The sequence below is a fragment of the Trachypithecus francoisi genome, unplaced genomic scaffold, assembly GCF_009764315.1.
Source record: "Trachypithecus francoisi isolate TF-2019V2 unplaced genomic scaffold, Tfra_2.0 Lachesis_group0, whole genome shotgun sequence".
NCBI classification, from domain to species: domain Eukaryota; kingdom Metazoa; phylum Chordata; class Mammalia; order Primates; family Cercopithecidae; genus Trachypithecus; species Trachypithecus francoisi.
The window spans coordinates 157,687,747-157,710,310 of NW_022681453.1; the positions used below are offsets into that span (position 1 = coordinate 157,687,747).

The 22,564-nt window shown below is 37.5% G+C and overlaps 1 protein-coding gene across 6 annotated transcripts in view; it reads left to right on the plus strand.

Annotated features, from left to right (window-relative positions):
• STAG1 (stromal antigen 1) overlaps positions 1–22,564 on the plus strand; it is a 421,343-nt gene that overhangs the window by 276,269 nt on the left and 122,510 nt on the right. For all 6 annotated transcript variants that reach the window (XM_033212569.1, XM_033212568.1, XM_033212571.1 and 3 more), the window contains 4 exons: positions 965–1,088; positions 4,691–4,789; positions 5,833–5,912; positions 10,684–10,791. In XM_033212569.1, coding sequence (XP_033068460.1) covers positions 965–1,088; positions 4,691–4,789; positions 5,833–5,912; positions 10,684–10,791 — 411 coding nt within the window. The remainder of the gene's footprint in view (positions 1–964; positions 1,089–4,690; positions 4,790–5,832; positions 5,913–10,683; positions 10,792–22,564) is intronic.

Sequence of the window (22,564 nt, forward strand, 5' to 3'; positions counted from 1 at the left end):
CATGCCTGTAATTCCAGCACTTTGGGAGACCAGGATGGGTGGATCACTTGAGGTCAGGAGTTTGAGACCACCCTGGTCAATATGATGAAACCCCATCTCTACTAAAACTACAAAAATTACCCAGGTGTGGTGGCTTGCACCTGTAGTCCCAGCTACTTGGGAGGCTGAGACAGGAGTATCACTTCAACCTAGAAGGCAAAAGTTGCAGTGAACCAAAATCACGTCACTGCACTCCAGCCTGGGCAACAGAGCGAGACTCCATTTAAAATATTTAGGCCGGGCGCGGTGGCTCAAGCCTGTAATCCCAGCACTTTGGGAGGCCGAGACGGGCGGATCACGAGGTCAGGAGATCGAGACCATCCTGGCTAACACAGTGAAACCCCGTCTCTACTAAAAATACAAAAACTAGCCGGGCGAGGTGGCGGGCGCCTGTAGTCCCAGCTACTCGGGAGGCTGAGGCAGGAGAATGGCGTAAACCCGGGAGGCGGAGCTTGCAGTGAGCTGAGATCCGGCCACTGCACTCCAGTCCGGGCGACAGAGCGAGACTCCGCTTCAAAAAAAAAAAAAAAAAAAAAGATTAACAGTTCTTTTGAGCAACATTATTCTGTACTTGGATGTTGTTACTCTGATTTTCTTAGAAAGTTTAACATGTTTCTTGGCTCTAATAGTTGTGAGGCTCTCAGAAAGCTCCAAATGTCATTGTCTAGCCCAGTGAAAACAATAATCGGGCCAAAATAGTTTCATAGAAGCTTTTTTTCCCAGTTTGGTATTAGTAGTGTTTATTTTATAGAAAACATGAAAAACAGAAGATACTTAAGTTGGAGGCCATTCAGAATGCAAATATATACAAACAGCATTAGAAATATTTATTGCTTATGGAAAGTGAGTATGAATGCATTCTAGCTTTGTATATTAATTCGAGATTGTCTTATTTCTCTCTCTCTCTCTCTCTCTGTCTCTCTAGTGATGCTATTGCTGAGATTAGAGCCATTTGTATTGAAGAAATTGGAGTGTGGATGAAAATGTATAGTGATGCCTTCCTAAATGACAGTTACCTAAAATATGTTGGCTGGACTCTTCATGACAGGGTAAGTTACTCTGTTCTAACTTTGATGGAAATTATGCTTGTCTCAGTACTAAAATGCTAGGAATCAAATTGACAGTAGTTGATTTTTCAGGAGTTGTAATCATGTGGAAATTTTATGATGATGCAGGTGGATAACTATTTACTTGATGATTGTGATGAAACTTGAAGCATTTGCCCACAGGTGAAGACCCTATCTTATTTAGTTACAATATTGTCTTGAACCAAGTTTGACAACCTGGTATATATCAAGTTTTTGGAGAAATAAAATTGTTATATTCTTTTTCTAATTCAGAATCAAAGGAGAATTCTTTTTTTCTTAATATATAAAAACCAGGCTTTTTTAAAAAAAAATTTTCTAGGACCATATCATAGTAGAGTGCTTTATCAGACTTGAATAGATTTGTTGGATTTTAGAGTATTTGATCTAAAAATCTAATTCTGCCTTCTGACTTTAAAGGGAATCCCTCATATAAATAATCCTAAATAAGTAATCCTTAAAATAACCATAGGTAGGAATGATAAGTTACTGGAATTTGGTCGGGTGTGGCATTTAGGTACTGTAATAGAAATACTATTAGAGCCCCAAAGTAGAGCAGTTATCATAAAAGCAACTGGAATTTTCATTCCCATTATAAGTTATTTTACAGTTTTCTGAAGTATTTTCATGGATACTACCTTATGTAATTGTTAAGAAGTTCCTGTGGTGACTTTACAGAAGAACAGCTGTCATCAGCCTTTAGCTCATCCATTGTTGATCCTTTCATTATATATGTTACATAATACTTTTGTTTGCTTTCCACCTATCTTGCCTCCTGGAATACCATATTCAGTGAGCCAGTTCTATAGATCCCTATGGGCTGCCCTTCAATTACTGCCTATTACAATTATTTTGTTCCCACCCCCCTTGACTATGATGGTCAGGAGAAGCTATGTTATCTCTGCTATTCTGGGATCTTCACATCTCTATTGCTGCTGGGAGCCAAATTCTCCATTTGGTCTGTGCTGAGATTTGTCCTTAGTCTGATGACCAGGAGGAAGGTCTGTGTATTATATCAAGACAAGGGCTACTAGCATTGTCCTATAGGCACTTGCCTTATTTGAGACTTCCACGTAGTCTTTCAACAAAGGATGGAGTAAGGAGAAAACATATTGTCCTCTAACAAGTGGGCATGAGCCATATTTTCAGGCCTACAAATTTAGAGGAAATGGGGAGTTCAAGATTCTCACTACATCTACCCAGATATCCTTTAGACTTCACTTTTTTCATATCATAACTCTTATTTAGACATAAGAGACTTGCCTGGGATTCAGAGTTCTTAAATTCTGTCACACTTACAATTTAATGCTAGGCCTGGTCTTCAGTAGCATTAGTTCTCTATCTAAAGGAGATAAATGTTTCCAAAGAGGCAATACTTGGCTTTGAACTGGTGATGAAGCAGCCTGGCCCTGTGATTTTCTCTTTAGCCTTTCAGTGACACTCAGCAATAGCCACGCAATTTCACAGTTTTTGCAGTTACTGTTTGCCCTGCTCCCTCCAGTGTAGAAATGTTGCACAAGTTAATGCACATCCCCTTTCAGGTAAAAGTGAAAATCCCAACAAACTGCTATCCTACATCCGGAACTATCAATACTTCATCTACTACCATTGAGTCTTACCTCATAGCAATCCAGCCTTCAATAATCCAATCCCAGAATCCCATTATTGAAGTCTTGATTCCCAGGACCACTCTTGGTTCCAACTATCATAAGTCACATTCCCTGGATGCCAAGCCTGAGTTGAGGACTTTTGTGCTCATGATATTTTGAGGTTTGTACTCTTAAGAGTAACCTATTGGCTGGGCATGATGGCTCACACCTATAATCTCAGCACTTTGGGAGGCAGAGAGAGACAGATCACCTGAGGTCAGGAGTTCAAGACCAGCATGGCAAAACCCTGTCTCTACTAAAAATAGAAAACGTAGCCAGGCGTGGTGGTGGGCACCTGTAATTTCAGCTACTCGGGAGGCTGAGATGAGAGAATCACTTGAACCAGGGAGGCAGAGATTGCAGTGAGCTGAGATTGCACCACTGTACTCCAGCCTGGGTGACAGAGCAAGACTCTGCCTCAAAAGAAAAAAAAAAAGTAACCTATAAAAAAGTGAGGGAAGTATGACAAAGCAGGAAACAGAGTAATGAAAATGTGGTTTCAGGAGAAGTCTAATCTCAGCTTGATCTCACAGGGAGGTTTGGAGAGTAAATTGTACCTTAGAGGGTATCCTGTCCAGAAGCAAGGAGGCTGGGCTGTTTTACACTTATATCTTTCTTTACTGGCTATGGGCCTCAACCTGGGCAAGAGAAGGGGAGTGGTTGGGAGAGGAAAGATGGAGCATAACCTCCTAGGGATCTATGTGCTGGGTGGTTCTATTAAACCGTAGTCCATTCTCCAGAGAAAGATAGAGATATTGAACCATTAGCAATTAACACAGGCGGACACTGAAGAATTATCCCAGTAAAGGGGACCTGCCACAGGCACTTCAGCTTTCCCTTATGTGCTAGTGACTTACCAACAAGTATTACATCATCACATAGCACATCTCATGGTATGCTAGTATAGGCTTCAGTCAGCTTACAAAAGAGTCATTATGCATCTCTTTTCATAAATGAGTTCATTGACATCTCATTGATAACTTAATATTGGCTATGAAGGCACTATTTACATTAAATAAATTTGCAAATAGAACAATTCAGAACCCTGTTCCTCAGAGCTGATTGTTAAAACTTCTGCCAGCATATCTCTGCACTTAATCCCTACAGTAATTTTATAAATGAGAAACCTGGGTATCAGAGTGATTAATAATATACTTAATATACTTATCTTGCATGTAGCTAATAAATTATATAAATTGGAACTAAAATTTAGTTGTGTCTGATTCCAGAACTTGGACTCCTACTGTTACAGCACAAAGCTTCTTTTAGAGAATAGAAACTAATCCCCTTTAAATCTTTTGAGAGACTTGTCTAGATTTCTAGGTGATCCTGAATGCATTTTGGTCACCATCATCATGTACTCCAAGTTAATGACTTTATTAAAGACATTCCACCAATAAATAGCACTCCTAGGACTCTTCACTGTATCATTTTGCCTCTGTTTTAAATATTGTATTATTTCTGTTTTCCTAACTGCTGTCCCTGGAATATAAAATGAATCCAGTAAATATTTGTTGCATGAATACATGATAACCTTTTAGTATAAAAATCAAGTTTTTTTCAATAATTGCATAAAGGGCATATAAACATACTTTTCCCTAATTATAGGTTTAAAATTCTCTCTATGTGCCTCTGGATGATGTGGGATATACTACATGTTGAATCAGAGTTGATAAATACTTGAAATAGGCATAACTTACTCTCAAGTAACTAAGGTGTTTTCAGTGCCTTTTTTTTTTTTTTTTTTTTTTACATATAAGGGCAACACACACTATACAGTTGTTCAGTCTCATCCTGTGTTGAGTTACAATATGCAGTAAGTTGAATAGTTAAGCTAAATTTTAGTCCTCATATAGACTTGAAAACTGTGGTATGGAATTGGCTCCTTATGTTGTGCTTTTATTTGTATTTTTGAAGCAAGGGGAAGTCAGGCTGAAGTGTTTGAAAGCTCTACAGAGTCTATATACCAATAGAGAATTATTCCCCAAATTGGAACTATTCACTAACCGATTCAAGGTAAGCGTCAAGAATGATAAGCTTATTTAATTTTTCTCTTTACAAATGCTAGTTACAGCTAGTTTAGCAAATTACATTATCATACAAGTGTTTAGTTCATATTCTTTATTACAGCAGTCCCCAGCCTTTTTGGTACCAGGGACCAGTTTCATGGAAGACAGTTTTTTCCGTGGACCGAGGTGGGGGTTGAGGGGATGGTTTCGGGATGATTCAAGTGCATTACATTTATTGGGCACTGTATTTCTGTTATTACTACATTGTAATATGTAATGAAACAGTTATACAACTCACCACAATGTAGAATCATTGCAGCCCTGAACTTGTTTTCCTGCAACTAGATGGTCCCATCTAGGGGTAATGGGAGACAGTAACAGATCATCAGGCATTAGATTCTCATAAGAAGCACACAACGTAGATCCCTTGCATGCACAGTTCACAATAGGTTCATGTTCCTGTTGTTCCTATTGAGAATCTAATGCCACTGCTAATGTGACAAGAGATGGAATTTAGGCAGTAGTGGGAGTGATGGAGAATAGCTGTAAATACAGATGAAACTTCGCTGGCTCACTTGCTCACCTGCCACTCACCCCTTGCTGTGTGGCCCAGTTCCTAACAGGCTACAGACCAGGCTTGGGGACCCCTGCTTTTACTACATGTTCTTTAAATAAACCCATATGAAATAAATAAGTGAAGCTCTGCTTTACAAAAGATATTACCATGAGTTCTTATTTATTACCTTTGGAAGAAGGCTCTCACCTGCTTAAAATTTTTTTTACAGCTTTTTATAAAGATAGTAATTTTGTAAGTTAAGGCTTACCTGATACAGGGTTTAGGAAATAGCAATTGTTGATAAAGATTTTAAATTATAAACATTTATACTAATATCCCCTTTGTCTGAGTAGGACTACGATACTGCAGTTTCAAGAGTAAAGCTTTTTATTTAACCGATCATTAGTATTGCATATATATCCCAGAATACATTATATTAGGTCTGTCCAAGCTTATTTTCTGTTCATAGTTGGTTTTACAACTTTTTTTTTCAGGATCGCATTGTATCAATGACACTTGATAAAGAATATGATGTTGCTGTGGAAGCTATTCGATTGGTTACTCTGATACTTCAGTAAGTAATATCTATTACTGTTTTAACTTTATTGATATTTTAATGTCTTTTCCCCAGGATTTTTAATGTCCTATCTATGTATAGTCCTTATGTATATATTTATCATTTTAGGTTCTACTTTTACGTTTTAAGATTATATTTAAAACAGTGTTTTCTGTTTTTTTCTATTTTTGTTTTTTATTTTAACTATTGTTTACTTCTTCCACATAAAAATTACCTAGAGAAAATGTCAATGATGTAACTTACCTTTCTATTTAAAACAAAGCAGGCCCAATATGTTGGCTCCTGCCTATAATCCCAGCATTTTGGGAGGCTGAGGCGGGAGGATCACTTGAGCCCAGAGGTTCAAGAACAGCCTGGGCAACATAGAAGAGACCCTGTCTCTACAAATAATAAAAAAAATTAACTGGCATGGTGACACATGCCTGTTGTCCTAGCTACTTAGGAGGCTAAGGTGGGAGGGTCGCTTGAGCCCAGGAGGTCAAAGCTGCAGTGAGTCATGATGGAGCCACTGCATTCCAGCGTAGATGATATAGCAGGACCCTGTATCAAAAATAAATGAATGAAAGAATGAATGAATGACTCAGAGAGAAAGAAGGCTGCAAAAGGAAGAACCCTCAAAGGGACAGTTTCCCAAATAGGCTTTTTTTGGAATTACATAGAAGTAGAAGAAAAAAATAAAGCAATTACATTGTCTCACTAATATGATAGAGATTTCAAAATAGAAATGTTGTAGCTGTATTTCTACGGGTTTAACTAAAACCTAGATAGAATCTATGTGAGAGAATATATGCTAGCAAAGTCATACATAACAAATCCTCCTCTCCCTATTTTGTGATGGTACATCTATCACGAACTAAATGTCTATGCAGGGATCTACTGTTGTTTGAAATCCTTTTACATTTTGGCTCTAACACCGTGCTCTTTGTTATTGTGGCTTTATGATACATGTTCTAAATATGGGGTTGTTTTCTCCTCTTTGTCTTCTTTTTCAAAATCTACTTACCTTCTTGTGGCTGCTTTTTGTTTGGTCTGAATTTTAAAAACATACTTGTCAAGTGCCTCAAAAACCCTGCGTGGGATTTTGAATATTAGAACTCCATTGACTTTTATGATAAATTTAGGAGAGTTTAAAGTACTTTGTTATGTTATATCACTTATGCATGAACATGCTGGAATTCCGTCTTTTTTAAAGAGAAGAATTCTTACTGTATTGCCCGTGCAGGAGTATATTAACAGATGTGATCATGGCACATTAAAACTGCTAACTCCTGAACTGAGGTGATCCTCTTTTCTTAGCCTCACAAGTAGCTGGGATGGCAGGCATGTACCTCCATGCCCAGCTGGATTTCTTTCTTTAAATATTATTAGGTCTTAATGGGTTTAATTTTCTCATAGAGGTTGTGCATTATTTAGTAAGTTAATTCTGAAATGCCTTATGCTATTTTTGTTAGAATAGTATTTAGTATTTTCTGCTTGGTTATTGCTGAGGAAGAGAACCTTTCATTTTTGTGTTGGTCTAGTATGTGGACCCTATTTGAACTCTTAGGTTCTGAGTTCCAGAATGCATTCTAGTAGTTTGTTGATTTTGTTGATTTTAGTATGTAGATTATTATATAACCTGCAAACAGTTTCAGTTCAGTTTTGTCTCTTCCTTTTCCCTTTTTTTTTTTTTTTTTGAGACAGAGTCTTGCTCTGTTGCGCAGGCTAGAGTGCGGTGGCGTGGTCTCAGCTTACAACCTCCACCTCTTGGTTCAAGCGATTCTCCTGCCTCAGCCTCCCAAGTAGCCGGGATTACAGGCACATGCCACCAAGCCCGGCTAATTTGTAGTAGAGACGGAGTTTCACCATGTTGGCCAGGCTGGTCTCGAACCCCTGACCTCAAGTGATCCACCTACCTGGACCTCCTAAAGTGCTGGGATTACAGATGTGAGCCACCATGCCTGACCTCTCTCTCCCTTTTCTAACCTTGTAACTTTTGTTTCATTCTCTTTTCTAATTGCATAGACAGCACCTTCAGCACTGTAACAGTGCCACTGATAGCTATTCCTGTTCTTGTCCTAGGAAATCATTTAAAATTATTTGTTTCTGTCATAGATTTTAGTATGATAGAAGTTCCTTTGCATTCTGAGTTTTCTGGGGTTTTTCTTTCATTAATGTGCCTAAGTTAAATTAATAGACTTGTCTAATAGTAAACACTATTGCATTGCTAGAATAAATTTTTTTAACATGATATATTTTGTTTTATTTAAATGCAGTGTTATTTTTAATATCTTAGGATTTTACCTTTGTGTTGATGAGTAAATTTGACATAATTTTTTTCTTGTCCTTTTCCAACTTCAAAATCAAGGTTGTAGTCTTATATTCTCTTTGTAAAATACTTTTTTTTTTTTGGAGACAGAGTCTTACTCTGTCACCCAGACTTGAGTGCAGTGGTATGATCTCAGTTCACTGCAACCTTCACCTCCCAGGTTTAAGAGATTCTCATATCTCACCCTCCTGAGTAGCTGGGATTATAGGCACATACCACCATGCCCAGCTACTTTTTTTATTTTAATAGAGATGGAGTTTTGCCATGTTGGCCAGGTTGATGTTGAACTCCTGACCTGAAGTGATCTACCCACCTCAGCCTCCCAAAGTGCTGGGATTTCAGGCGTGAGTCACTGAGCCGGGCTGTAAGATACTTTCAATAGTTTCTTGCCTTTTTTTTTTTTTTCTCTTCTGAAAGAAGTGTCCTAAGAGATTAATTATTTCTTGAAACTATAAGAGAATTCTCTTGTTAAAGCTATGACAGTCAATTTTTTTCTTTTTTTTTCTTGGATACAGAGTCTCACTAAGTCACCCAGGCTAGAGTACACTGGCGCAATCTCGGCTCACTGCAACCTCTGCCTCCCAGATTCAGGTGATTCTTACGCCGCAGCCTCCCAGTAGCTGAGGTTACAGGCATGTGGCATCACGCCTAATTTTTGTATTTTTAGTAGAGATGGGACTTCACCATGTTGGCCAGGCCCGTCTTGAACTCCTGACCTCAAGTGATCCACCTCCTCGGCCTCCCAAAGTGTTGGGATTAACAGGCGTGAGCCACCCTGCCCAGCCAGTTTTTAATTTCTTTTGTGCAAGAGGTCTGTATCATTTCTATTTCTTCCATGATTAACCATCTAAATTAAATTCTATTGGCTGAGCGCAGTACCTCATGCTTGTAATCCCAACACTTTAAGAGGTTGAGCCGGGCAGATAACTTGAGGTCAGGAGTTCGAGAGCAGCCTGGCCAACATGGTGAAACCCCATCTCTACTAAAAATACAGAAATTAGTCGGGTGTGGTGGCAGGCACCTGTAATCCCAGCTACTCAGGAGGCTGAGGCAGGAGAATCTCTTGAACCCAGGAGACGGAGGTTGCTGTGATCCGAGATAGGGCCACTGCACTTCAGCCTCCGCGAAAGAGTGAAACTGTCTCAAAAAAAAAAAAAAATAATTAATTAATTAAATTTTATTTCTTTTGTGTTACTGTTGACATTTTTGCAAACTTTTAAAAATGTTTTATCACAGTTTTATAATTTTATAGTTCATGATCTTATTACTTTCCAAGACTCATTCTTTCTTAATTCTTTTCATCCTCTATTTTATTCGTATTCTCTTTTTCTTCATAAGTCATGTCAGGTTTGTCCATCTTACTGTTTGTAAAGAACCAGGTTCTTTTAGCTCATTTGTTTTTTGTTTTCTAGTAACTATATCTAAAGTAATAAATACATCTTTAAGTACTCCTGTATGTCCTAAAAATTTAGACATGTAGTATTTTAATAGACAATAATAAATAAATGTCTGTGAAACCTTTAATTACCTTTGTGGTTTCCAGTGTAATTGCAGGTTACTTGGAAGTATGTTTTTGTTCTATCCAAATGTATTTTTTTTTTTTTTTTTGAGACTGAGTCTGGCTGGCTCTGTTGCCCAGACTAGAGTGCAGTGGCACAATCTTGACTCACTGCAACCTCTGCCTCCCAGATTCAAGCGATTCTTCTGCCTCTGCCTCCCAAGTAGCTGAGACTACAGGTACACATCAACACGCCTGACTAATTTTTGTATTTTCAGTAGAGATGGGGTTTTGCTATGTTGGCCAGGCTGGTCTCTAACTCCTGACCTCAGGTGATCCACTGTCCTTAGCCACCCAAAGTGCTGGGATTATAGGCATGAGCCACCATGCCTGGCTCTCAGATTTTAAGCTGTAGAAGGCGGCCAGGCGCAGTGGCTCACGCTTATAACCCCAGCACTTTGGGAGGATGAAGCAGGTGGATTACCTGAAGTCAGGAGTTAGAGAACAGTCTGGCCAACATGACGAAACCTTGTTTCTACTAAAAATACAAAAAATTAGCTGAGCGTGGTGTTGGGTGCCTATAATCTCAGCTGCTCAGGTGGCTGAGGCAGGAGAATCACTTGAACCCGGGAGGCAGAAGTTGTGGTGAGCCAAGATCATGCTGTTACACTCCAGCCTGGGTGACACAGCAAGATCCTGTCTCAAAAAAAAAAAAAAAAAAAAAAAAAAACTGTAGAAGAATTGTGGACATTTTATTTTCTTCTTTTTGAATCTTTATTTTCTGAATTTTATGTTATTGTCTTTTATACTAAAAGGAGAACATAACTTTCAAAATAAGATAAAAGATGAGACAAAAATTATTAAGCCTTAAACTTCATAATGAACTTTGCAAAGTTTAAATAAAAGTAGAACCGAAAATAAACATTTGCTTTAGATCAGATGTTACTTTCTGTATTTTTCAGTGGAAGTGAAGAAGCTCTTTCCAATGAAGACTGTGAAAATGTTTACCACTTGGTGTACTCAGCACATCGCCCTGTTGCTGTGGCAGCTGGAGAGTTCCTTCACAAAAAGTGAGCTGATTATCTTTGAAAACAGATTCTCCTTTTCTATGTTGTTTTGTTGTTGTTTTAGAGTTTGTAGAAGAGAGTAATAGTGACTGAACACAGTGCTGAAAATGTCCATCTCATACTGTGGGGGCTATAACAGCCTCATATAACAGCCTATGTATACATTATGAATCACACCCTTGAGGATGTTGTACCTTGTGACATACTCCTTTTTTCTGAAATCTGAGAGGATGATTCTCAGCTAGATGTGAGTGGAGATTGGAGGAGTGCATGAAACTTATAAAAGCTAACATAATTGGTAATTCATCACACTAGTTTTTTCTTTAAAATTCTGAGATCTGATCTTACTTTCTCAACATTTGTAATCTAAATGTGAAGCAGTATCACCTTTAAAATGCCTCCCAAGTTTTAATTTTTTTTCATTCTCTCCATTATGATGATTGATTATTTATTTATTTTTTATTTTTTTGAGATGGAGTTTCACTCTTGTTGCCCAGGCTAGAGTACAGTGGCACAATCTTGACTCACCACAACTTCTTTCTCCCAGGTTCAAGCGATTATCCTGCCTCAGCCTCCCAAGTAGCTGGGGTTACAGTCATGCACCATCCTGCCCAGCTAATTTTGTATTTTTATTAGAGACAGGGTTTCTTCATGTTGGTCAGGCCGGTGTTGAACTCCCGACCTCGGGTAATCAGCCTGCCTCAGCCTCCCAGGGTGCTGGGATTACAGGTGTGAGCCACCACACTTGGGCATGATGAGGATTATTTTAATCAGTAATTCATAGTAATTCTGAAAGTTTTATATATATATAGTTGCAGTTTAATTTATTTTTAAACCTTACTTATTTTTTGGTAAAGCATAAAGCTAATGAGAGTATATGCATGTGAACACTTTGGAAGGACACTTTTTATTGTGATTTACTGTATATGTTGTATAATTAGTAGATTAGTTCATTCTGTAAAACATTTTAAAATATGTAATTATATATAAGTGTGTGTAGTGTGTGTATACATATATATATATATATTTTTTTTTTTTTTTTTTTTTTTTTTTTTGAGAGAGGGGCTCTTGCTATCTTGCCAGGCTGGCCTTGAACTCCTGGCCTCAAGTGATCCTCCCACCTCATCCTCCAAAGTGTTGGGATTACAGGCATGAGCCACTGCACCTAGCTGATTAATTCATTTTAATTTTGTTTTTTTTTTTTTTTTTTTTTTTTTTTTTTTTTGAGACGGAGTCTCCTCTGTCGCCCGGACTGGAGTGCAGTGGCCAGATCTCAGCTCACTGCAAGCTCCGCCTCCCGGGTTACGCCATTCTCCTGCCTCAGCCTCCGGAGTAGCTGGGACTACAGGCGCCCGCCACCTCGCCCGGCTAGGTTTTTTGTATCTTTTAGTAGAGACGGGGTTTCACCGTGTGAGCCAGGATGGTCTCGATCTCCTGACCTTGTGATCCGCCCGTCTCGGCCTCCCAAAGTGCTGGGATTACAGGCTTGAGCCACCGCGCCCGGCCAATTCATTTTTAAACTATAAACATATTCTTGGTTATATGTGTATATCTTTTGCTTTGCTTTGTGTTTTGTTTTTTTGTTTATGGATTTAAATTACTAGCTTTAAATAATATTCACAGGTGATTACAAAAGTTTATTATATATGCTAACTTCTTATTATGCTGAAATACAAATATAAATCATGGACTAGGCAACTGCTGTGCATCAGTGACTAACTTTGATAATGAGCAGGCCTGGCCTCTATCCAGTATCTGCATTCAGTGCTACAATAACAAATTGTTCTCTACTCACTTGTACCTCTCAAAGTGAGAAAAGTTACTTGAGTGTAAGAAATCTCTGTTAAGAAAGAAACCAGCTACTTACTGTGCATACTGGCAATGAAAATGAAGAGGAAGAAAGTCAAGGTTTTCAGGCATTACTTAAAATAATATTGAATTTCCTAGTGACTCTGACACCTCTGGCTAGTAGAATAATGCTGATTTTATATTTATCTTTGGATGTTATCTGTCACCGATATCAAGGAGGTACTGTAGTCTTTCTTTTTTCAGGATTATTATATTCTAATTAGTCTCTATTCTCCACTTAACTTGTCAAAGAACTTTGTGTTTTTAGAAATAATTTGTTGTTTCTGTAGTTTCAGAGAGAAAATAATTTGAGATTGGTTCTCTCTATAGTAGAAGCCATAAACTGGTAACTCTTGAGTTAGAAAAAGTCTTACTTAGAATGTACTTATTTTATATCTGTATTATATTTTTCTGTGTTTGAAATATTGGCTAAATTTTTAATACTTTAAAGATTGATAGACATTTATAGAGTACATGTGATATTTTGATACATGCATCTAATGTGTAATGGTCAAATTAGGTAAGTAGGATATCCATCACCTCAAATATGTATTATTTCTTTGTGTTGGGAACTTTCCAAATCTTCTATTTATAGCTATTTTGAAATGTTCCATAAATTATTGTTAACTGTAGTCACCCTGCTGTGCTATCAGACACTAAAACTTATTTCTTCTAACTGTATTTTTGGACCCATTAACCAACCTCTCTTTATTCTGCCCTCTGGTAGCGATCATTGTACTGTGCCTCCAGGAGATCAACCTTTTTTAAACTCCCACATATAAGTGAGAACATGAGATATTTGTCCTTCTGTGCTTGGCTTAATTCGCTTAACATAATGTCATCTAGTTCCATCTGTGTCATTGCAAATGACAGGATTTCCTTTTTATGGCTAAATAATATTCCATTGTGTATATTTAACCACATTTATTTATCCATTCAAACGTTGATGGACACAGCTTGATTCCATGTCTCACTACTATCAATAGTGCTGTACTAAACATGGCAGTGCAGATATCTCTTTGATATGCTGATTTTTTTTCTTGTAGATATATACTTAGCTGTGGAGTTGCTTTATCATATGGTAGATGTTTTTAGTTTTTTGAGGAACCTCCATACTGTTTTCCACAGTTGCTATACTAGTTTACCTTCCTACCAACAGTGTACTAGCATTCCCCTTTCTCTGCATCCTGGCCAACATGCTATTCTTTTGTCTTTTTGATAATAGCTGTTGAAAATGAGGTAAGATGATATCTCATTGTGATTTCGTATTTGCATTTTCTTTGTAATAAATGATGAGAGCACTTTTTTGTATACCAGTTGGCCACTGGTATGTCTTCCTTTGAGAAATGTCTATTCAAATCATTTGCCCATTTGTAAGTTGAATTGTTTTCGTTTTTGCTAAGGAGTTGTTTGAGTTCCTTATATCCCTTGTCAGATGAATAGTTGGCCAATATTTTCACCTATTCTGCAGGTTGTCTCTTTATTGATCCCTTTGCTGTATAGAAACTTTTTTGCTTGACATAATCTCATTTGTCTGTTTTTCCTTTTGTTGCACATGCTATTGAGGTCTTGCCCCAAAACTCTACCCAGACTAATATTCTTAAGAATCCCCAGTGTTTTCTTTCTCTTTTTTTTTCCCAAGACGGAGTCTCACTCTGTCGCCCAGGATGGAGTGCAGTGGCGTGATTTCACCTCACTGCAACCTCCGCCTCCTGGGCTCAAGCAATTCTTGAATTCGGAAGCAAAGCCTCCCGAGTAGCTGGGATTATAGGTGTGTGTCACTACACCTGGCTAATTCACTACCGTTTATTGAAGAAGAAGCTGTCCTTTCCCCACGATATGTTCTTGGTGCCTTTGCCAAAAATCAGTTAGCTGTAACTGTGTGCACTTATTTCTAGGTTATCTGTTCTGTTGCATTGGTATATGTGTCTGTTTTTATGCCAGGATTATGCCATTTGGGGTAATAAGACTTTGTATTATATTCTAAAGTCAGGTGGTGTGAGGCCTCCAGCTTTTGCTCAAGATTGCTTTGCTTATTGTGGGTAATTTGTGGGGCCATATGAATTTTAGGATTTTTTTTTCTATTTCTATAAAAAAAGTCTTTGATACAGGGATTGCATAGAATCTTATATCAATTTGAGTAGTATGGACATTTTAAACAGTCTTAATTCTTCCAATCCAAGAACATGAGATATCTTTTTGTTGTTGTTGTTTTTATTTTAAATATCCTCTTCAATTTCTTTCATCTGTGTTTTATAGTTTTGTTTGTAGAGATCTTTTACTTCTTTGGTTAAATTTATTCCTAGCTGAGTTTTTTTTTTTTTTTTTTTTTGGTAGCTGTTGGAAATGAGATTGACTTCTTGACTTCTTTTTCAGATTGTTCACTTTTGCTGTATAAGAATGCTACTGATTTTTATGTCGATTTTGTATTCTTTTCAGAATTTATTAGTTCTAACAATTTTTTGGGTGGAGTCTGTTTTTCTAAATATAGGATTATGCCATTCACAAACAAAGATAACTTGACTTCTTTCTTTCCAATTTGGATGTCTTTTATTTCATTCTCTTGCTTAGTTGCTCTGACTAGGACTTTTAGTACTGTGTTGTATAAAAGTGGTGAAAGTTGGCATCCTGGTCTTGAGTTCTTATAGGAAAGACTTTCAACTTTTCCCCATTTAATGTGATTGTAGCTGTGGGTTTGTCTTATATGGACTTTATTATTTTGAGATGTGTTTCATCTTTGCTAGTTTGTTGAGAGTTTTTATCATGAAGGGATGTTGATTTCTTTCAAATGCTTTTTCTCTATTGAGAGGGTCATATGAGTTTTGTCCTTCATTCTGTTGATGTGATGTGTCACATTTACTGATAATGCATATGGTTAAGCTATCTTTGTGTCCCTGATATAAATACTGCTTGATTATGGTACGTTATCTTTTTAATATGCTGTTAAATTTGGTTTGCTAGTTATTGTTGAGAATTTTTACATGCGTGTTTACTGGGGATATTGTCTAATAGTTTTTTGTTGTTGTTGTTGTTATTTTGTCTTTGGTTTTGGCATCAGAGTGGTGCTGACCTTGTACAATGAGCTTGGAGGTGTTCCCTTGTCTTCAATTTTCTGGAATACTTTGAGTAGAATTGGTGTTAGTTCTTCTTTAAATGCTTGATAGAATTCTGCAGTGAAGCCATCAGGTACTGGGCTTTTTTTGTTTGTTTATTTGAAGACTTTTTATTACTGCTTCAGTATCATTAATTTTTATTACTGCTTCAATATCATTATTGGTCTATTCAACAGGTTTTCTATTTCTTTTTTCTTTTTCTTTCTTTTTTTTTTTTTTTTGAGACGGAGTTTTGCTCTTGTTGTCTAGGCTGGAGTCCAATGGCACGGTCTCGGCTCACTGCAACCTCCGCCTCCTGGGTTCAAGTGATTCTCCTGCCTCAGCCTCCCGAGTAGCTGGGATTACAGGTGCCTGCCACCATGCCCAGCTAATATTTGTATTTTTAGTAAGTACGGGGTTTCACCATGTTGACCAGGCTGGTCTCGACCTCCTGACCTCAGGTGATTCACCTGCCTTGGCCTCCCAGAGTGCCGGGATTAAAGGCGTGAGCCACCATGCCCGGCAGGTTTTCTATTTCTTTATGGTTAATTTGTGATAGGTTGCATGTGTCCAAGAATTTATTCATTTCTTTTAGGTTTTACATTTTGTTGGTATACAGACGTTTATAATAGTTTTTACTGATCCTTTGTATTTCTCTTATAACCATTGTAATGTCTCTTTTTCTGTCTCTGATTTTATTTATTTGAGTATTCTTTCTGTTTTTTTGTTTTTTTTTTTGTTTTGTTTTGTTTTGTTTTTTAGTTTAGCTAAAGGTTTGTTCATTTGTGGTTCCATTTGACTTTTGTATTTAGTCTTAATTACATTTACTCTCTGATCTTTATTATTTCTTTCCTTCTGCTAATTGTGGTTTTTTGTTTGTTTTTGTGAGTCTTCTAGTTCCTTGATGTGTTTCATTATTGTTGTCTGTTTGAAGTTTTGCTAGTGTTTTGATATAGATACTTATTGTTGGTATAAACTGCTTTAGAACTGCTTTGGCTGTACTTCATAGGTTTTAGTATGTTGTGTTTCTATTTTCTTCTCTCTCACGAAATTCTAAAATTTCTTCTTTAACCTATTTGTTGTTCAGGAGCGTGTTGTCTAATTTACATGAACTTTAATAATTTCCATTCCTTCTGTAATTGATTTTTAGTTTTATTCCATTATGGTTAAAAGAGATACTCAGTATGCATTCAATATTTTAAAATCTGTTGACTTCTTTTGTGACCTTGTAGCCTGTCCTGGAGAAGGTTTCATTTGTTACTAGAAAAATGAGTATTCTGCAACTGTTAGATGGATTGTTCTATAAATGTCTGTTAGGTCCATTTGGTCTAGAATGCAGCTTAACTCCAGTGTTTTTTTGGAATCATTGATTCATTTTCTGTCTGGATAATCTTCCCATTGCTGAGAGTTGCATGTTGAAGTCCCCTTCTACTACCGTTGTATTGCAGTTACTGTCTCTCCTTATGTCTTAATTTTTAAAATATATTTGGGAGGTTCAATATTGAGTGTACAGATATTTACAATTGTTATATCCTGTTGTCATATTGACCCTTTACCATGTAAAATGGTATTCTTTGTCTTTTTTCTTTTCTTTTCTTTTCTTTTTTTTTTTTTTTTGAGACAGAGTCTCGCTCTGTCGCCAGGCCGGAGTGCAGTGGTGCCATCTTGTCTCACTGCAACCTCCACCTCCTGGGTTCAAGCAGTTCTCCTACCTCAGCCTCCCGAGTAGCTGGGACTACAGGCATGTGCCACCACACCTGGCTAATTTTTATATTTTTAGTAGAGACGGGGTTTCACCACGTTGGCCAGGATGGTCTCCATCTCTTGACCTTGTGACCTGCCCGCCTCAGCCTCCCAAAGTGCTGGGATTACAGGCATGTGCCACTCCTCCGACCTTTGTCTTTTTTTAATCATTCTTGACTTGAAGTCTATTTTATTTGATAACAAATATAGCCACTCCTGTTACATTTTTGGTTTCTAAGTGCATGGATTATCTTTTTCCATACCTTCACTTTCAGTCTGTGTGTGTCTTTATAGATGAAGTGAGTTTCTTATGGCAGAATATAGTTGCTTCATTATTTTTTAATCCATTCAGTCACTTTTTATGTCTTCCGATTTGATAATTTAATCCATTTACCTTCCGGATTATTATTGATGGGCATGTGTTTACTATTGCCATTTTGTTGCTGTTTTCTGGTTGTTTTGTAGATCCCATTGATTTTTCTGTCTCTCACACTGTCTTCCTTTTAGTTATCTAGTAGTAGGTTTTGATTCTGTGCTGTTTATTTCTGGTGTATCTATTACAGATATTGCTTTGTGATTACACTGAGACTTATAAAAATATCTTGTAGTTAAAACAGATTATTTTATGTTGGGCACGGTGGCTTACACCTGTAATCACAACACTTTGGGAGGCCAAGGCAGGCAGATCTCTTGGGGTCAGGAGTTCAAGACTAGCCTGGCCAACATGGTGAAAGCCTATCTCTGCTAAAAATACAAAAATCAGCCGGGTGTGATGGCAGGTACCTGTAATTCCAGCTACTTGGGAGGCAGGAGAATCGCTTGAACCTAGGAGGCAGAGGTTGCAGTGAGCCAAGATCGTGCTACTGCACTCCAGCCTAGGTGATAGAGCGAGACTCACTCTCCAAAAAAAAAAAGATACAGAAAAAAATACAGGTTATTTTAAACTTATAATGACTTAACTTTGATTGCAAAATATCATAAATAAACTTTACACTTTAACACTGCTCCCCTTTTACGTTTTGACTTTTTGATGTTTCAATTTACATTTTAAAAATTTTGCTTATCTCAGCAATTGTTGCAGTTGTTTGTTTTGGGGTTTTTTTTTGTTTTGTTTGTTTTTTAGTTTAGCTAAAGGTTTGTTCATTTGTGGTTCCATTTGACTTTTGTATTTAGTCTTAATTACATTTACTCTCTGATCTTTATTATTTCTTTCCTTCTGCTAATTGTGGTTTTTTGTTTTGTTTTTGTGAGTCTTCTAGTTCCTTGATGTGTTTCATTATTGTTGTCTGTTTGAAGTTTTGCTAGTGTTTTGATATAGATACTTATTGTTGGTATAAACTGCTTTAGAACTGCTTTGGCTGTACTTCATAGGTTTTAGTATGTTGTGTTTCTATTTTCTTCTCTCTCACGAAATTCTAAAATTTCTTCTTTAACCTATTTGTTGTTCAGGAGCGTGTTGTCTAATTTACATGAACTTTAATAATTTCCATTCCTTCTGTAATTGATTTTTAGTTTTATTCCATTATGGTTAAAAGAGATACTCAGTATGCATTCAATATTTTAAAATCTGTTGACTTCTTTTGTGACCTTGTAGCCTGTCCTGGAGAAGGTTTCATTTGTTACTAGAAAAATGAGTATTCTGCAACTGTTAGATGGATTGTTCTATAAATGTCTGTTAGGTCCATTTGGTCTAGAATGCAGCTTAACTCCAGTGTTTTTTTGGAATCATTGATTCATTTTCTGTCTGGATAATCTTCCCATTGCTGAGAGTTGCATGTTGAAGTCCCCTTCTACTACCGTTGTATTGCAGTTACTGTCTCTCCTTATGTCTTAATTTTTAAAATATATTTGGGAGGTTCAATATTGAGTGTACAGATATTTACAATTGTTATATCCTGTTGTCATATTGACCCTTTACCATGTAAAATGGTATTCTTTGTCTTTTTTCTTTTCTTTTCTTTTCTTTTTTTTTTTTGAGACAGAGTCTCGCTCTGTCGCCAGGCCGGAGAGCAGTGGTGCCATCTTGTCTCACTGCAACCTCCACCTCCTGGGTTCAAGCAGTTCTCCTACCTCAGCCTCCCGAGTAGCTGGGACTACAGGCATGTGCCACCACACCTGGCTAATTTTTATATTTTTAGTAGAGACGGGGTTTCACCACGTTGGCCAGGATGGTCTCCATCTCTTGACCTTGTGACCTGCCCGCCTCAGCCTCCCAAAGTGCTGGGATTACAGGCATGTGCCACTCCTCCGACCTTTGTCTTTTTTTAATCATTCTTGACTTGAAGTCTATTTTATTTGATAACAAATATAGCCACTCCTGTTACATTTTTGGTTTCTAAGTGCATGGATTATCTTTTTCCATACCTTCACTTTCAGTCTGTGTGTGTCTTTATAGATGAAGTGAGTTTCTTATGGCAGAATATAGTTGCTTCATTATTTTTTAATCCATTCAGTCACTTTTTATGTCTTCCGATTTGATAATTTAATCCATTTACCTTCCGGATTATTATTGATGGGCATGTGTTTACTATTGCCATTTTGTTGCTGTTTTCTGGTTGTTTTGTAGATCCCATTGATTTTTCTGTCTCTCACACTGTCTTCCTTTTAGTTATCTAGTAGTAGGTTTTGATTCTGTGCTGTTTATTTCTGGTGTATCTATTACAGATATTGCTTTGTGATTACACTGAGACTTATAAAAATATCTTGTAGTTAAAACAGATTATTTTATGTTGGGCACGGTGGCTTACACCTGTAATCACAACACTTTGGGAGGCCAAGGCAGGCAGATCTCTTGGGGTCAGGAGTTCAAGACTAGCCTGGCCAACATGGTGAAAGCCTATCTCTGCTAAAAATACAAAAATCAGCCGGTGTGATGGCAGGTACCTGTAATTCCAGCTACTTGGGAGGCAGGAGAATCGCTTGAACCTAGGAGGCAGAGGTTGCAGTGAGCCAAGATCGTGCTACTGCACTCCAGCCTAGGTGATAGAGCGAGACTCACTCTCCAAAAAAAAAAGATACAGAAAAAAATACAGGTTATTTTAAACTTATAATGACTTAACTTTGATTGCAAAATATCATAAATAAACTTTACACTTTAACACTGCTCCCCTTTTACGTTTTGACTTTTTGATGTTTCAATTTACATTTTAAAAATTTTGCTTATCTCAGCAATTGTTGCAGTTGTTTGTTTTGGGGTTTTTTTTGTTTGTTTGTTTTTTGTTTTTGTAGAGACAAGATTTTGCCATGTTGCCAGGCTGGTCTCCTAAGCTCAAGTGATCCTCTCATCTCCGCCTTCCAAAGTTTGGAGATTACAGGCATGAGTCACCATGCCTGGCCCCAGTTGTTATTTTTAATAGTTTTTTCTTGTAGTCTTCGTACTTAAGATATAAGTCATTTACTTACCACATTTATAGTATTAGAGTACTCTGAATTTTTTTCAGTTTTCTTACTTTTGCCAGTGAATTTTATACCTTGAAGTTTTCTTGTTACACGTTAGTGTTGGGGTGATCAGACCCAACACCAGTGGCCATGGGGGCTACGAAGTCCAGCGGAGTCAAAGGAATGAGAAAAGACAAGTTAAGAGTGAGTGCATAAGGTGGGTCCAGGGGGCCAACGCTAGTATGGAGGTTGTGAAGGCCCCGAGCTCTAGGAGCCCACACTATTTATTGGTGATCAAAGAAAGAAGCAGGTGGTGAGGATGTTTGGATGTGGGGGTAAACAGGTGAGGATGTGAGGACATGAGGATAGATAGGTAGTGGTGCATCAAGTGTATCTGTGACAGTTTAGCATTTTCTTTGACGCATATAGAATATGCTTGAGATAATGGAGAACATGTTTACCAGCCTGGGAGAGCAACCGACAAGTCTGCGCACATTCCAGAGGCCACGAGGGGTTTTATGCCCCGAGCCCTGGATTCCATCCAAGCCATGAGGGGTTTTATGCCCTGGGCTTAAGTTTGTGGTATGGCAGGACAGCCTTCCCCACTTTGGCACAGAGTTTGGTGTTCCAGAGGCCACAAGGGGTTTTAGACCCTGGACCCCAAACATTTTCCAAGACTCTTTTATATTATGACAGACAAGCCAGTCCTGCCTGAGCTCTTCTACCAACACATTAGCATTCATTTCTTTCAAACTGAAGAACTTCTTTTGGCATTTTTTATAAGGCAGGTCTGGTGTTGATGAATTCCCTCAGCTTCTATTTGTCTGGGAAAGTCTTTATCTGTCTTTCATGTTTGAAGGATATTGTTAGGTACAGTGTTCTTGGATAGCGATTTTCTTTCTTCAGAACTTTGAATATAGCATCCCAGTCTATCCTGGCCTTCAAGGTTTCTGCCGATAAATCTATTGAAAGCCATATAGGAGCTCCATTGAATATGATACGATTATTTTCTTTTGATGCTTTGGATATTTCTTCTTTGTCTTTGATTTTTGCTAATTTGATTATGATGTGACTTGGGAAATTCCTCTTTGGATTGAATTTGTTTGATGACATCTGAACTTTCTGTTCCTGGATGCTGTTGTCTTTCTCCAGATTTGGAGAATTTTCAGCCTTACTCTTTTAATATGCTTTCTAGGCCCTTTCTCTCTCATCTCCTTTGGGAATGCTAATTTTGCAGAAGTTAGTTTGCTTGAACGTGTCCCATAATTCTCATAGGCTTTTTAAAATTTTTCTTTTTGCTCTTCTGACTAGGTAATTTCATATGTTCTGCCTTCAGGCTCACTAATTCTTTCCTCTGTTTGGTCAAGTTTGCTGTTGAAGCTTTCTGGTGAGTTTTTCACTTCAGTTATATTCTTTATTTCTAGGATTTATATTTGGTTTTTAAAAATTGTTTCTATTCGTATTTCTCAGTTTGTTTTTCAAATTTGATTTAGTTTTCTATTTGGATTTTGTGTGTGTGTGTAAATCCTTAAAATTCTTTAAGAGGATTACCCTGAATTGCCTGTCAGACATTTCATAGATTTTCAGTTTTTCTGGATCTGTTGCTGGAGCTCTACTGGTTTTGTTTGGTAGTGTAATATTTCCCTGACTTAAGTTGATGCTTGTGTATTTGCAGAGATAGCTACTGCTTCCACTTTTTGCAGATTTTCTTTGGT